Source organism: Haliaeetus albicilla, chromosome 18 (genome assembly GCF_947461875.1).
Source record: "Haliaeetus albicilla chromosome 18, bHalAlb1.1, whole genome shotgun sequence".
NCBI classification, from domain to species: domain Eukaryota; kingdom Metazoa; phylum Chordata; class Aves; order Accipitriformes; family Accipitridae; genus Haliaeetus; species Haliaeetus albicilla.
The window spans coordinates 2,291,594-2,305,018 of record NC_091500.1 but is presented as its reverse complement, the minus strand read 5'-3'; the positions used below and the strand labels follow the sequence as shown (position 1 = coordinate 2,305,018).

Genomic DNA, 13,425 nt, shown 5'->3' with positions numbered 1-13,425 from the left:
GTACATGCTTTAGTGACCAGCCATGGCTTTCTATTCTCTATGCCTCAGTTTCCCTCTAGCTTATTAGCAAGATGTCCTTAGCTCCTTGTTTATGGTCTTTTTGCCAGTTTCGGGAAAAGGGAAATATTCCTCATCTTTCCTCGCAGGACTAACATAGATTTTCATTAATTAACTGAAGGCTTTAAACAACTAGAAGTGACTTAAAACTACTAGTTTTTCCCTTGGTTTTCTTATGCTCTCTAAAATGGCATCCCCTCACTGTCATCAGGAAAAAAATAAAGCTCCATCCTGTCTGGGTACTTGTAGTTAAACAGTATTGACTCCATGGATCCAGCAGTCAGGACAATGGGAAAAAAACCTGCAGCCCTTGGTTCTGAATCCAGCTACTCCACCACCTTTCTGCTTATCGATCGCTTTTCCACAAGATGAACTTCCTCCTCCAGAAGCACAGGAAAGACCCAAGCGCTGCTTTTTGGACAGGGGAGTGCTCCATATGCACAGCACAGCAGGGAGATCTGTCATGCTTTATCGCTAACCACAGAGTTTGATTTCAAGAAAACTGAAGAAAAAGCATCCATCAGTTAGATAAGGGAGAGCAGCACCTGCTTCCTCATCAGATACAGGCAGGTACCATGGGGAAAAGGGGTAAGAGACTGTCCAGGAGGTGAGTAATACTGTGTGCTGCTGTACTACACCATCACCAGCCCACCAGTAAACTTGGGAATAAGTCACCATCTTCTATTTGAGAGCTGCAATATCTTTGCTGATTGATCCCACAGAGCTTGGGGAGGCATCTGCGAGCTACACCAGACACGTAAGAACAAGCAGTGATTAAAACCTCTCTCCTGCTCCTCATCTCTTTCTCTAACCTTGTATGCAAGAGCTACCTTCCTCTTTATAACCTTCTCATGTCCCTCAGTTGCCTCCTTGATGTCCCAATGCCCTGTGAGGTCCCTCCTGTTCCAGCAAACTTTAAAAACACAGATTTTGTTTTGTCCCATCTATTTAATACCGACAAACCAAAGCCAAATTCTTGACCTTGGTGACTACAGCTCACTCCTCCTCTCCTGTGCCTAGGGACCCATCCATTTCTTGTGGTACAGCATCAAGTTATAGCTGCTCTGGGAAACAAGGCTGTCTTCACTTCACAAATAAGGCAGTCTGTACAGAATGCACAATCAAATGATTCTGCACAGCAAACCCGCTCCACCAAGACAGTTAAAAGCATAGGAAGAAAAGAAACACAGACACTCGGGGTCTGGGACTTTACTAGAAGAAGGGTGTAGCTTGCAGTGAGTGGATGTCAACACATGGTGCCATATGAACTAAGTAAGAGCTGCAGTAGCAAAGCCACAGAGAACGAAAAGAAGGTGAAAACAAGAAAAAAATAAACAAAATGCATCCAAATGCTCAGTGACCCCCCCATGCCTGTTCCACTGTATGGAATAAATTTGGGGACATTAAATATTCTGTTGTTATTTAAACAGGCATATGCAGGCCACCATGCAAACCCTAAAAGTAGCAGGAATCCAGCCCTGGAAAAACAATGTGGTATTTTGCTGTTGCACTGACTCCTGTGCCAAGTCCTGTCATGCCACTTTTGTCCCCTAGCTGTTGTGACAGACTCTGCTCCAGAGTGGGGAGCGTTTTAAAGATGCACAGACAGCTTTTGTGTTGATGGTTAAAGGCTTCAACAGGGGGACTGGCCCCCGTGACACCTTCAAGCTTTCAAGTGCAAGAAAAACCATCCGATTATGTACACAGTAGTGTGCAAGGATGCTTCCCTCCCTTGTGTTTCCTTTCCAGTGCCCCGAAGTATGCCTTCCTTCTGGTCACCGACCCCATTAGCTGCATCCTAAGCCAAGGGAATTCAGAGAGCTGAGGCTACGGTAACATTTTGTCTATGGAAAAGCTATTACAAGCCAGCATATGGCATGCAAGAGAATTAAGCGCTGGTTTTAGGCAATAGCAGTGGAGTACTGCAAGGGTGTTTGAGTTAATATTCAGACTGCAAATCCCTAAGAAGTCGGCACCGCTTGTTACATTATCAGCGTACATTCACGCATCACTGCATCTTTGCTTAGGCCCTGCAGTGACAAGCATCTGGATTTTAGCATCACAGGTAAACTAAGCAGCAAATTTGCTTCTTCCTCTTCTGCTATACAACAGTAAAAATACATATCAAGACAGCAAAACTCGCAAGGATTTGAGAACTAATCTGCCCCTCCAGCAGCACCGTGCTCTGCAGGCAGCAGGTGGTGCTACGTACCCGACAGCAGCACACAGACCTTTTCGTGCAACGTCGCCCTGCCTTATAATGTTCTCATGGAGAAATTTAACTCATGATACACTGCCGGTAAAGCTAGTGCACTGGATAGGGCCCACTTAACCCATGGATGGTGCAATCTCTTGTGTAAAGTGACTTAGTGCTAAGAAACAAGGTGATTTTCTCAGCTGATTTCCTTTGTCACAGAGAGTATAGCCTAAATTGTTCCTTCTGAAAGCATACCTGTAGCTCCCCACTCCCATATGCAAACCAGGACCTAAAAGTTAAGTTGGGTTCCTCCTGATTTTGTATGCAAGAGTTGTGAGCTAGGGTAAGGTAGGGAAAAGCTGTCAGGGCCCAGTGTAAAGCTCTGACTCACCGAGGAGCTTCAGCAGATAAGTTGGTCCAGAAAAGCACAAGTAACGTCACCAAGGAAGGGTTAGGTACGTGCTTAAGTACCTGGTTGAGTTAGGACCTGAGCTGGTATTTATACAGAGCTCCCAGGAAGGAAAAGGATCTATTGAAATGCTGGTGTGATGAGCACAGAGACTTTTAATTCTCTCATTTAACTCATGGTCCCCGTGAGGACCTCGGCCTGGATCACGCACACCACTCCGGTTTAGCTTGAGTTACTGGTGACTGTGCAAGCTGTTAGTTTGCAAGGTTGGCTCTGCTCTTATCAGAAAACCAAACATGATGTTGAAGGACAAGCAGAGAAGTTCATGCTGCCGCCATGGCATGCTACACACTGATGTTAGTCTGACCAGGTTCTGTTCCTCCTCTTCTCAGCCAGAAGAATCACCAAGGGACCCCATTGTGCTCCTTGAAATAAGAGATACCAAAGCACCTTCAAGTATTTCTGCTGGAAAGGATATGCAAACCTAAGGCATCCATCCTTCAGCAGCGACTCAGCACAGTACAGTTACACAGATGCTGTCCAAACAGAGGGGAAAGTCATGACGGCATTTCCACCCAGTCTGCTCCTGATTAACAGGTGGCATTTCAAGGGACACCACGGCCAGCCAAACAGGTCTGCAGATGCAGCAATGCTTCCGGATTAGACATTTTCCAAAGACTATTCCTTTTTAAACAAGCAGCTAAATTGAATGAGCCTTCTCAGCCGGCCACCAAGCCAGCAGAAAAGGACGTTACGCCACTGGAACTGGCTGCAGAGATCAAAGCCAGCTACTTATTCTGTAACAAAGCTGAAGGAAAGGATTAGTCACTGCCGAATGCCACAGGAGCTGGCATTGGCAGTGAACCCAGCTAAATTGCTCAGAAATGCCTACAAGCACACACCACCTAACCCAGAGGAAGAGGAGAAAGCAAACTACTGGAGGGCTTTTCCAGCCACGGCTCTGTCACCAAAGGACATGCATGCACGCAGAAAACAAAGATGAGTTGAAAGTTCAGGCTGTAATTTCTTAGAACATGAGCACAGGTTGTGAAAATATTGTTTGGGGCTGAAGAAGATTTAACCCCAAATGTGGGAAGCCCTTTCGCAGCTCAGCTGGGTTCACAGGCAACAATCCACGCATGACACCGGCAGCCCATGCAAAGCCCTTGGGCTTCCAAAATAACCCAACCGAAATCCAGTAATTATTTGAAAAGCGGGAGACATGTTACACTGGCTCAAAACAAAGTGAAGCCACGACACAACTAGATAGTCCTGATCCAACCCACCCACCCCAGCAATAAACCCTGACCTCAGGTCAGTACAAAATCTCCATTATCAGCTAACAAGGATAAATCTCACTCTTCCTTTGCCTCCAACGTACCCGTACCCAGCCTGGCAGGCTCAGATGGTGCACCATCATTCAGTTGGTGCCATCCCTCAGCCCACGCATCCAAAGCGATGGATTTGAGATAGGTAATGTCAGCAGCCCCCCTGAGCTGTGTGAGAAGGGCTCAGGACAGGAAAAAGTAAAAAGAAATAAAGACCATGTTGCTTGGAAATCACTGTTCAAGGTTCAAACGCCCCTGTAAACAGATGAACCATTTGTCCCTGCTAAGCTGTCTGTCTTCCACAAACCTTTTTTCATGTTGCTTGGACCTCTGCAGCCTTTGGCAACCAGACAGCGCTGTGCTGGCAACACAGATTCAAAGCAGTGGTTCCTCTCTGGCTGGCAAAACATTTACTTAAAATTAGATGCTCTCTCCTTACTCTACTAAGGACGGGGGAAAACAAACAAAAAACCAAACCCTGTTAAAAACACATCTTTATCCAGTTTAAGAGAAAGACCAACCCGAAGATGCTGGAGTTGGATGACAGAGGGTGCCTACAAAGGGCTGAGAATTATTTTTGCTCAAGATTATAACCAAATTCAGGGTTGTCCTGAGCTCAGTCCTCTCTTTCCCAGTCTCATCCCATCTCCAGGGTATGACCCACAGGCTGAGAAACGTGGGTAGCAGAGGAGGTAAGGGGAGGCTGCTGAGCGCACCGTTTGCTTTCCTGGCTCGGACTGCAACTCCTGGGAGGCTTTAAGGAAGTTTCTGAAAGGGAAATGGATAATTTAATTGCTGCATTAGAGGATCTGCGGCTGTTTTGAGTGCAAGTTGCTCCAGAGCTTAATCATGTTGCTGCTCAGGGCTTTGTGCTTTCCCCACTGAATCAAGGGCATACACAGCCCTGGCGACCTTCTGAAATACATATTAAATATATTAAAACAAACTCTCTTCAGGTAACTCTGGCTGTTCAAGCTCAACTCATTCTTTTAGGTTTGTACGATTAAAACCAGAGCAGAAACAGGGAAAATTAATCCTGTCCCCCTGCCCCAATCCACATCCTGCTCAGAGCTGCATGGAAGATGGACAGTGAATCAGCTCCGGAGGATTTGAAAAGCTGCAAAAATCATGTATTGGGTTTATTAAGCATCTGGATTTGCATCTACGCTGCAAGTTTGCCAAGGAATTGCAAGCAAGTGCCCTTTAGCAACCAGAAAGCAGCAGCACATCAGTGCCGAGCACACCGCAAAGCGCAGCAGGATCTGAATCTTCTTGGGTGCATCTTATTACCATTTGCGTGGGCTGGATGTGTGGTTGCCTGAGTGTTTTGTTTCATTTGTTTCCCTTCACTTTTATTCATGCGGATGAAAATGCTGTCAAGGAATTGCAAAGCAAAGAGTGAGGTTTCTCCTGTCATCGCCTGTACACCATTTAGAAATCCTAAGTGCAGAGATACTGAAAGGGGAAGCTGGAAGTCTCTATCCCAAGACTGAACCAGATCTTCTCCTTAATGACTCCTCCTTTATTCCACCGGTGGAAATCTTTCCAAGATTAATGTGCGTGCAGGGCCAGTGCAGGAGCAACAGCCAAGTATCACCACCTCACTCAAACCCTAGTGCAGTCCTTCCAGCTGTTCAGAGCAGTATTTAATCCAAATTTCTTCCCCGTAAGCATGAAAATAGCAGCAGCACTCGCTGGTGAGCTGTGAGCAGCACCATGCTGGGGACTTCAGCAACTGCAGCAATGCCATGTACAGGAGGGCTCTCACCTTCGCTGCAACAGAGCGGAGCAAAACTGCCTGCAGGGATCGGTAGTCTGGGCAGCTTTTAATTCCTTGAGTATATTGCGACTTTGGCAGATGCTCCAGACATCTTGAAGTACGTATCCTGAAGGATGCATCAATGCTGGGTAAATCCTGCAGGGAGGTGCTCAGAAGTTAAGCAGTAGTTGCAATGTCACTGTTGGTGCTGGTAGAGTCACACTCTCCAGGTTCTTCTGTCTGAGGAAGTTTTCCTAATGCAGCGCTAGAGATACAAACACTTGCAGAAAGCAAGTGTTTGTAAGCTTGCACAAACAAGACTTCTCACAACCTTTGTTTTTTGCTGTGATTCTGTTTAACGTGAGATGGGAACAATTTTTACAGCTCAACTCCAGCACAAAGGCACTTTAAATTAAAGGGTAATCTACCTACATCTGTTCCAGGGGCAGCCTTGAATGACTACACACACAACTTCACGTTAAATTATATTTGTACCTAGTCACTTCAAGCTCAGTACAGGGCCAGAATATTTTATCAGAGACTCCTGTGCAGCTAAGGAATCTTACTGATTTTTTTAGTAAATTATGCCATCACAAGAAATCTATATCTAAGTAAAAGTTTCTAAAAAATCAAACATATTCTATAGCCCTGTTTATCTCATGATCCATGAAAGATTCAAAGATCTAACGCAGCTTTAAGCTTTGGTCTTGATTAACTCCCAACCCACCAGGGAAAAGAAACCGCATAACCTGCTTTAGAAGACCAAATCACAACCAAGCAGCACAGTTTGCAAATGAAGTTTCAAGGAACTTATTAATGAACTAAGGTCAGCCCATGCAGTAAGGCTAAAGGGGGAAGCCCAATTCTCCTTTGGGTATTCAGCTAGCATAAAGCCGCATAGCTGAAGTGTAGCCCGAAGTCCCACCAAGGTGCTGCTGGTGGGACTTGGGACTACATTATGCTTCCAAGGGTTCTTTCAGCCCAGGACATGCTATACACATTGCTTTGCCTCACGAGGCTGCGATTTACCTCGATAACCTTCTGGCTTCGGGTGCTTTGATCATGGATCATGCTGACACACGTGTGCTGCTGTTGCACTACTCCTCACAGTCAGATGGTGCCTGGATCCACTTCAGTTGCAAGGAGGGGCACCTAAATCTGTGCCCGTCCACTTCTCTTTCCCTCGACTTACCTCTGCATAGCTCTGTGCTTTGGGACTTGAACATAGGGCAATTCCTTGCACCCTAAAGCTACTGGAACATATTTATTACTTAGAGATACAGCACTGCTTCGAGATCTGAGAGAATTGGATATTCCCCATCAAAAGACACTTTTTTCCCCATAAAGAAATAAAATTCACAGCTCTGCAGTTTCTTTTGACATCAGCAGTCATAAGGGCTTGTGTTTCTTACCAACCCCGCGTACCCACCTGCTTGCACATCTGGCTACCCTGGCTAGCACATCCCACGTCTCAGCCACCGAGGCTCAAATGGAGCCTCACCTCTACTCCCCAAGTTCTTGTAGCCCCTCTCCACAGCAGATCTTAGGATCTGTCACTGTTTGATGAAGCCCAGGTAAATTTTTGTATCATTACCGTATTAAACCATTCATATAGATGAATACTACAGACTCCCAACATGATTTAAAGACCCAGTCTGGATGTGGACTTACCAACAAGCACTTCAGTGGGATGGTGCAGGGAAGCTGCAATGGGTTAAGCCTCCTATGGGAGATCCCAAGAGATTTGGGCTCTTTTAAAAAAATGGGATTTAGAAAAACAGCAAGAAAGCATACCTACTGTCAGACCAACATGCTCCTTCAGAAAGGACCCCAGCAGAAGCTCACAGTGCTCCAGCCATTCCCTGGCACTTGGCCATGAACATAGTGTTACCACCCAACATCCCAAAGCAGACACAAGACAGTTTCCTCATCTTGAACCAAGCGGTACCAAACATCCCCCACAGCACACAAACCCCAGCGCATGGCTGAAAGGCGACACACAGCAACTCACGTGTGTCAAAGTCCCCCAAAAAAGCCAGTGGGCCTCCAACACAATAGATGTGCAGATGAGAGCAGAGCAACAAAAGCCATTAACTTCCACCAACAGAAACCTATTTTTCTTTCACAAATAACACCCATTAGCAACTCCAAGGAGAACAATCCCCACTCTTCAGTTCTGAAGGAGTACACAGTTTTTCAGCGGACACAATGCAAAGATTTTGCAGAATTCAGGCATTCAACAGGACTAATGTGAAAGATTATTTTGCAATTATCCAAGCAATTTTCTCTCCTCATTGTCCCTGGACCATAAGGGTTTTTAAATGTGAGCAGAAGGATTTATTCATCACAATAATAATAAAACGAAATATTAAATCAATGAATCTCTTTGCATGAAGCATAAAGCTCACATTGCTATTAAGCTTAGTAGCGTCCTGTCACATAAACCACATGCAGTTTGCGTACTTAAGTACCATCACCCTCTTTTATTTTTCCCTTCCCTAATTTGTAAGGCATTATCCTTCCATTTGTCCTCTAAACACAACCGGATTCAGACAACACAGTGTTGCTTCTTGTTAGTGTCTCTATGCCCATGCTCTCTTTATGTGAGCACGTAGAGATTTATATTTAATATCGATTGTTAACAATGGCCAGTGCAGAAAGTTATACCAGGATGACAGAGAATTCCTAAAATAAATACATACATACCTAAGTAATAATTTAGGGAGAATTAACTCCTCACAAGCAACACTGCCAATATGCAAGTGAGTAGCTGGACATGAAAATGAATGTTGGTCTTTGAAGGTGTTGCTTCTTCAGTTTGGCTGGGAAAAAAAAAAAAAATCAACCTAAACCTAAGTAAAACTCAGTTACAACCTTTGGAGCATGGAAGCTCTTATGGTCGTGTTGGCCTTGGCTTGTATTTCCTTCTCTGCCATCCCTTGTAATATAAAGTGATAAATGACTTTGCACAGCTTCAGTGGGTCCCTCTTTTGTTTTTATGAAAGATTTATCTGGTAAAGTGCAGAATCAGTCACTACTTAGGTATTTATGAAGTGCCAACCGTCTTCACAGTGTGACACTTAAAGAGCCTAAGCAAAGATTTTTGATAAGCAAGAATCTCTGGCTTTAAGCCTTGAGATTCATACTAGGCTCCATACAAGCAATGACAGTTTCACGAGTGCTAAACACCTGGCACCTCTAAAGATCCCGTATTTTTACAATTTAGGCTCTCCTACGTAACAGCTTCTGTACTTCACAACCCGAAGGCCACCAAACAAATTCTCTCAAAACAGCAATTTATCTCACCTAAATTCACACATCCACAGAGCACAGCCATCCACCTCTGAACATCGGCTTCCCTTCAAAGCCGACGGAGAGAAACAGGCGTTTCTAGAGCAGGAGCCATGGCATTCTCACGGAAACACTTAAAATGGGTCAGATGAGTCATACCTGTAATCTCCCTGGTTTTCTCTGTGGATAGTGTCCAGATCAGGTACAGATATCTACAACCACTCGAGATGAACGCTGTCCTAGATGACTTAAGCTGAGCTGACATGTTACAGAAGAGCTACAGCCAACTTCAATGTACAAACCCCACCAGGAAGCAAGACCATAGTAGCTACAACTTTCTTACCATGATTGGGACGCCAATGTCTGGCCACAAGAGATCCTCAGAGGGAAGCTTGGGAGAGTTCCACACTACCACAACTTTATTTAAGTACGGGAGACCATTGAGCCTTTCTAGGGAGTTCATCAACACTTCCTCCCGCTCGTAAGTCAACATCACTACTGTGAACTGCTCCCGGGGGACGTTGCCGCCCAAAGCAGCCTGGAACTCCTTCCCAGAGCCACCTGCTCCTCCACCAATTGGTCGAAATCCAGTCCCAGACCCCAAAAATTTTGCTTCTGATGGTAAAACAGGGTCAAAGGGAGTGTAGGGGAAGAGGTGGAAAGGCCCTGGAGCAGAATTCCAATTTCTGTAGATGTCCATTGCAGTGAGGGTAAAATTGCGGAGATATTTGGGAGATGCATAGGGTGGTTCCGTTTCCACAGGCCCCAAGTCCAGATCACCGTTGTCTGCCATATTGGGGTCTGTACCAGCAGCTTTGCCAGACCGATGGGGAATCTCCACAGCGGTTTCTTCTCGGATAGGAGCAGCTGGGATTTGGATTCGAGTCCTTATGATAGCTAAGACTGTGCTGAACACGTTGTCAGAGGTGGAGAAGTAGGTCTCCCACAAGAAGCGGCCCTGCCTCCTCATGGCAAGGAGATCGTTGTCAGAAATGCTTCTCAGAAGAAAGTGCACTTCTGTGATACGTGGCTTTGGTATAATTAAGGCTGCCTCGTTCCACCGGATCACATCATTATAGGGTAGCTGAACTTGCTCTCCGAGAACCACCGGGATGGCTCCAACTTCCAGAGCCTCAAACAGTCTCATGGCACACCCAGCGGAGATCACTAAATGGGTGTCCCCTGGGGTGATTATCAGTGCAAAAGTAGATAGCTTCAGTAGCTCTAGTCTGTCATCCCTTTCTCCACACAGAGCCCACTCAGTGGGCAGACTTGCCTTAGGCTGGTTCTTACATGTGAACTCCACCAAAACAAAGTCCAACTTGCTGTCCTGAACAGCCTTCAATGTGGTAATGATCCGATCATCATAGTCAGCTGGGGCATTGCCTTCTATTTCCTCTTCGAAAGAGCGAACCTCTTGCAGGCTAGATCTGAGAGACTCGATCTTCTCCCCCTGGAAACTAAACAGATATTTACGCTTGACTGGCACCTGGGGCGGGATTTCTAGGAAATTTGGTTCCGACATAGCGTGGACCAGAGGCGATACCACAATATCAAACCCCGGTCGATACTGCACATCATAAAAGGTGGACTGGGCAATCATGGCGCGCCCTGTGCTGATGTTGTAAATGAAGTTCTGAGTTTCCGATTTCCTTGATAAATTGATGATGAGATGGTTATGTCCATCAGTCCTCCAATATGGCAAAGAGTGCAACTGCTGCTCTAGTTCAGTAGGTTTTGGCATTACGGGCTCTTGCATTTCCCCCACTAAAATTATATATACACAAGCAATATTTGCATTTTCAGTAACATAAACATTAGTTCTGACAGTTGCCTCAAAGGCTTGTTTAATTAAAGGGTCTAAGGAACTACCAAAAGGGTAATCATCACTGTTGTAGACATAGACTGGAAAGCCAGATGTCAACGGGCAGCGTGAGTAGTCAAAGCAGTTGTGTAGCCTGCAGTTCCGGTTGGATTTTGGCAGGGGGAAGGTTGCATCGTCTTTGTCTGGCAGCAGCCGGATGGGCAAGGAGAGCTTGGGCTGGTTCTGAGCCATCAGCTCTTTGTAGGAATGCTCGGTCTGGCTGATGACGTTCTTCAACTGCAGCAGGTCCTGCTTGGCATTTTCAATGCTCTTTTTGCAGGCCTCAATCTTCAAGTTGAGCTTAGCGATCTCACTGTTGAGCTCCTGCCGCTTGGCCTCCAGCTGGAGCAACTCCTCGCTGACTGACTCGCGGATGCGGCACAGGTCTTGCACATGCTTTACCTCGCACAGCTCATTGCCAGTCCGAGGGCCAAAGATGCGCTTGCCGGCATCATCCGCATCATCGATGGTGGTTAGGTAGTAGTGGGCAATGAGGGGAAAGAAGACGAGGATAATGAAGAGGGTGAAACTAAGCCAGGTGAGCCGGATCCGACTGGACCATCTCAACACCCACGGCTGGCCTCCGTTCCCCACTCCCCCATTCCGCAACATCGTATATCCAGTCATGAGTTCAAAAGTCGCTGCGCGCCCAATCACGTTGGATCAGTAGCCATAACCAAAAGAGTTTTTATAGCGAGTCTCTCGAAAAAAAATGTTATTGTGCCTGCTTAACGAGAAGCCAATAGAAGGGGAATTTCATCTTCTTGTTGTGCTGACGGCTTTTCTACAGTCGTTTTGCTGCAGGCACAACTTTTGATCCCGTTAGACTCAATCATTGACCTTCTTACCCACCCCCAGCCCACCCTTGGTCTGCAGGCAACCTTTGCTGGAAGTGTCACAGCGTTGTCATGGTGATTCAAAGTCTCAACCGGCAGAAGAAAAACACAGTGGGATCAAGCCAAACTCTACCGCTGCTCTCGACATCCTGCATTACCATCCAATGAATATGTAGAGGCACCATCCATTGTGGAGAAGGAGCCAGGAGAGACTCGTACGAACGTCAGTCTTTCTCATCGCTGCTGCACAGCTGATGCTCTGCCATTCCTACAAGAGAACAATCATATATTCAGACAATGCAAACAAAACGACCCCTTAGTGACCTAAGACATTGCTAGTTTTTAAAAGCAACTGTCCTCTCTGCAAAAGAGCAACCTTCGTACATGTCTTAACACCTCCGGGGTTAATACCAGTAAAACTGAGAAAGTGATGGGATTCATTAGATGCGGACACATGGCTTTCTCCGGCCACTCTGCTTCTCATTAGAGTTGCATGCTTCAGTGGCCAGACCAGAAAAATCACAGCCCTTGGATCTGGTTTCCTATTTCTGCCACCGTCTTGCTGTGTAACTTTGCAGAAGCTGCTTAACATCTGCAAGCCCCTGTCTCCTCATGTACAAAATGGAGATATTAATGTACACCTGCTCTCTCTACCCACCTTTTGCTGGCGTGTTGTGAATTTGTACTGCATAACTGAGTGTGATCACTATTGTTCTGCTCTAGTGACTAGAGCTGATGAGGAATTTTTAGATGAAGTGTTCTGCTTTCATTTCCTGCTGGAAAATTTTGATTCACTGCAAGAGAAAGTTTAAAGGGAACATACACCTGTTGGCTCTGATTACCTCCACTGGCTGGCATACGAGAGAGAATTTCTGGTCAAAACTGGAAAAGTCCACACTGTGTATCAAAGCAAAGATGCCGAAGTTAGGATCCGTTGGGTCCCACACCACCGAAACAGTATCAGCTTGCTTAGATAAGCCTTTTTGCTTGGAGAACTTTGATATGGCACTGAATGCCTACCTAGCATGAGCATAAAAATCAAGGACACAGCAAATTCAGCTCTGAGTCTTTGGTCTATGCCAACAGATTTAAATCTGGGCCACATGAATATACTGCCACTAGAAACTCTCCCTTCCCTTCTATTAGCATCCTCTGAGGTACCTAAGTTTCTGGGATATTCTTTCATATACTGGACTTCCCACATCACTGATGAATACAGTGCTGCGCTTAGCGTCAACTCTTGCACAGCCTCAAGAGAAGCTTATTCATTTCTGCTTCAATTTTTAATTAGAGGAAAGTCACACTGGTGACGGTCATTTTTCACTAAATCTATTTAATACTCCTCTCATCTACTCATCAAGAATTAGCAGAAAGAAGGTGAGGAAGCAAATCTCAGCCGAAACAGAGATCTGGAAATGGGCCAAAGCAAAACAGAAGTTCACCTTAAAGGAGCAGAGCGAAGTCAGGAATACTTTTCAGTGTAGCACACAAGCGCGTGTCAGAAAAAAAAAATAAATGGAAGATTTGATTTTAACCAGGAAAAATCATAATGAAAGGGGAAACAAGTGGAGTGATACAGGACAATTCCTAGGCCTATTTCGTTACAAGGCCATTTGTTGTCGGTAGCTTAAGGCCCCACAATTAAATGGGAATCCCCCCCAGCCTGACCTGCAACTGAGTTGCA

At 45.7% G+C, this 13,425-nt stretch overlaps 1 protein-coding gene across 10 annotated transcripts in view; it reads right to left on the bottom strand.

The window, feature by feature from the left end:
• The window catches only part of EXTL3 (exostosin like glycosyltransferase 3), a 158,124-nt gene that overhangs the window by 26,181 nt on the left and 118,518 nt on the right, over window positions 1–13,425 (bottom strand). For all 10 annotated transcript variants that reach the window (XR_011328571.1, XM_069805511.1, XM_069805507.1 and 7 more), the window contains one exon: window positions 9,385–12,009. Coding sequence is in view for 9 of the 10 variants with exons in the window: in XM_069805511.1 (XP_069661612.1) it covers window positions 9,385–11,532 (2,148 nt within the window). In the remaining variant the exon portion in view is untranslated. The remainder of the gene's footprint in view (window positions 1–9,384; window positions 12,010–13,425) is intronic.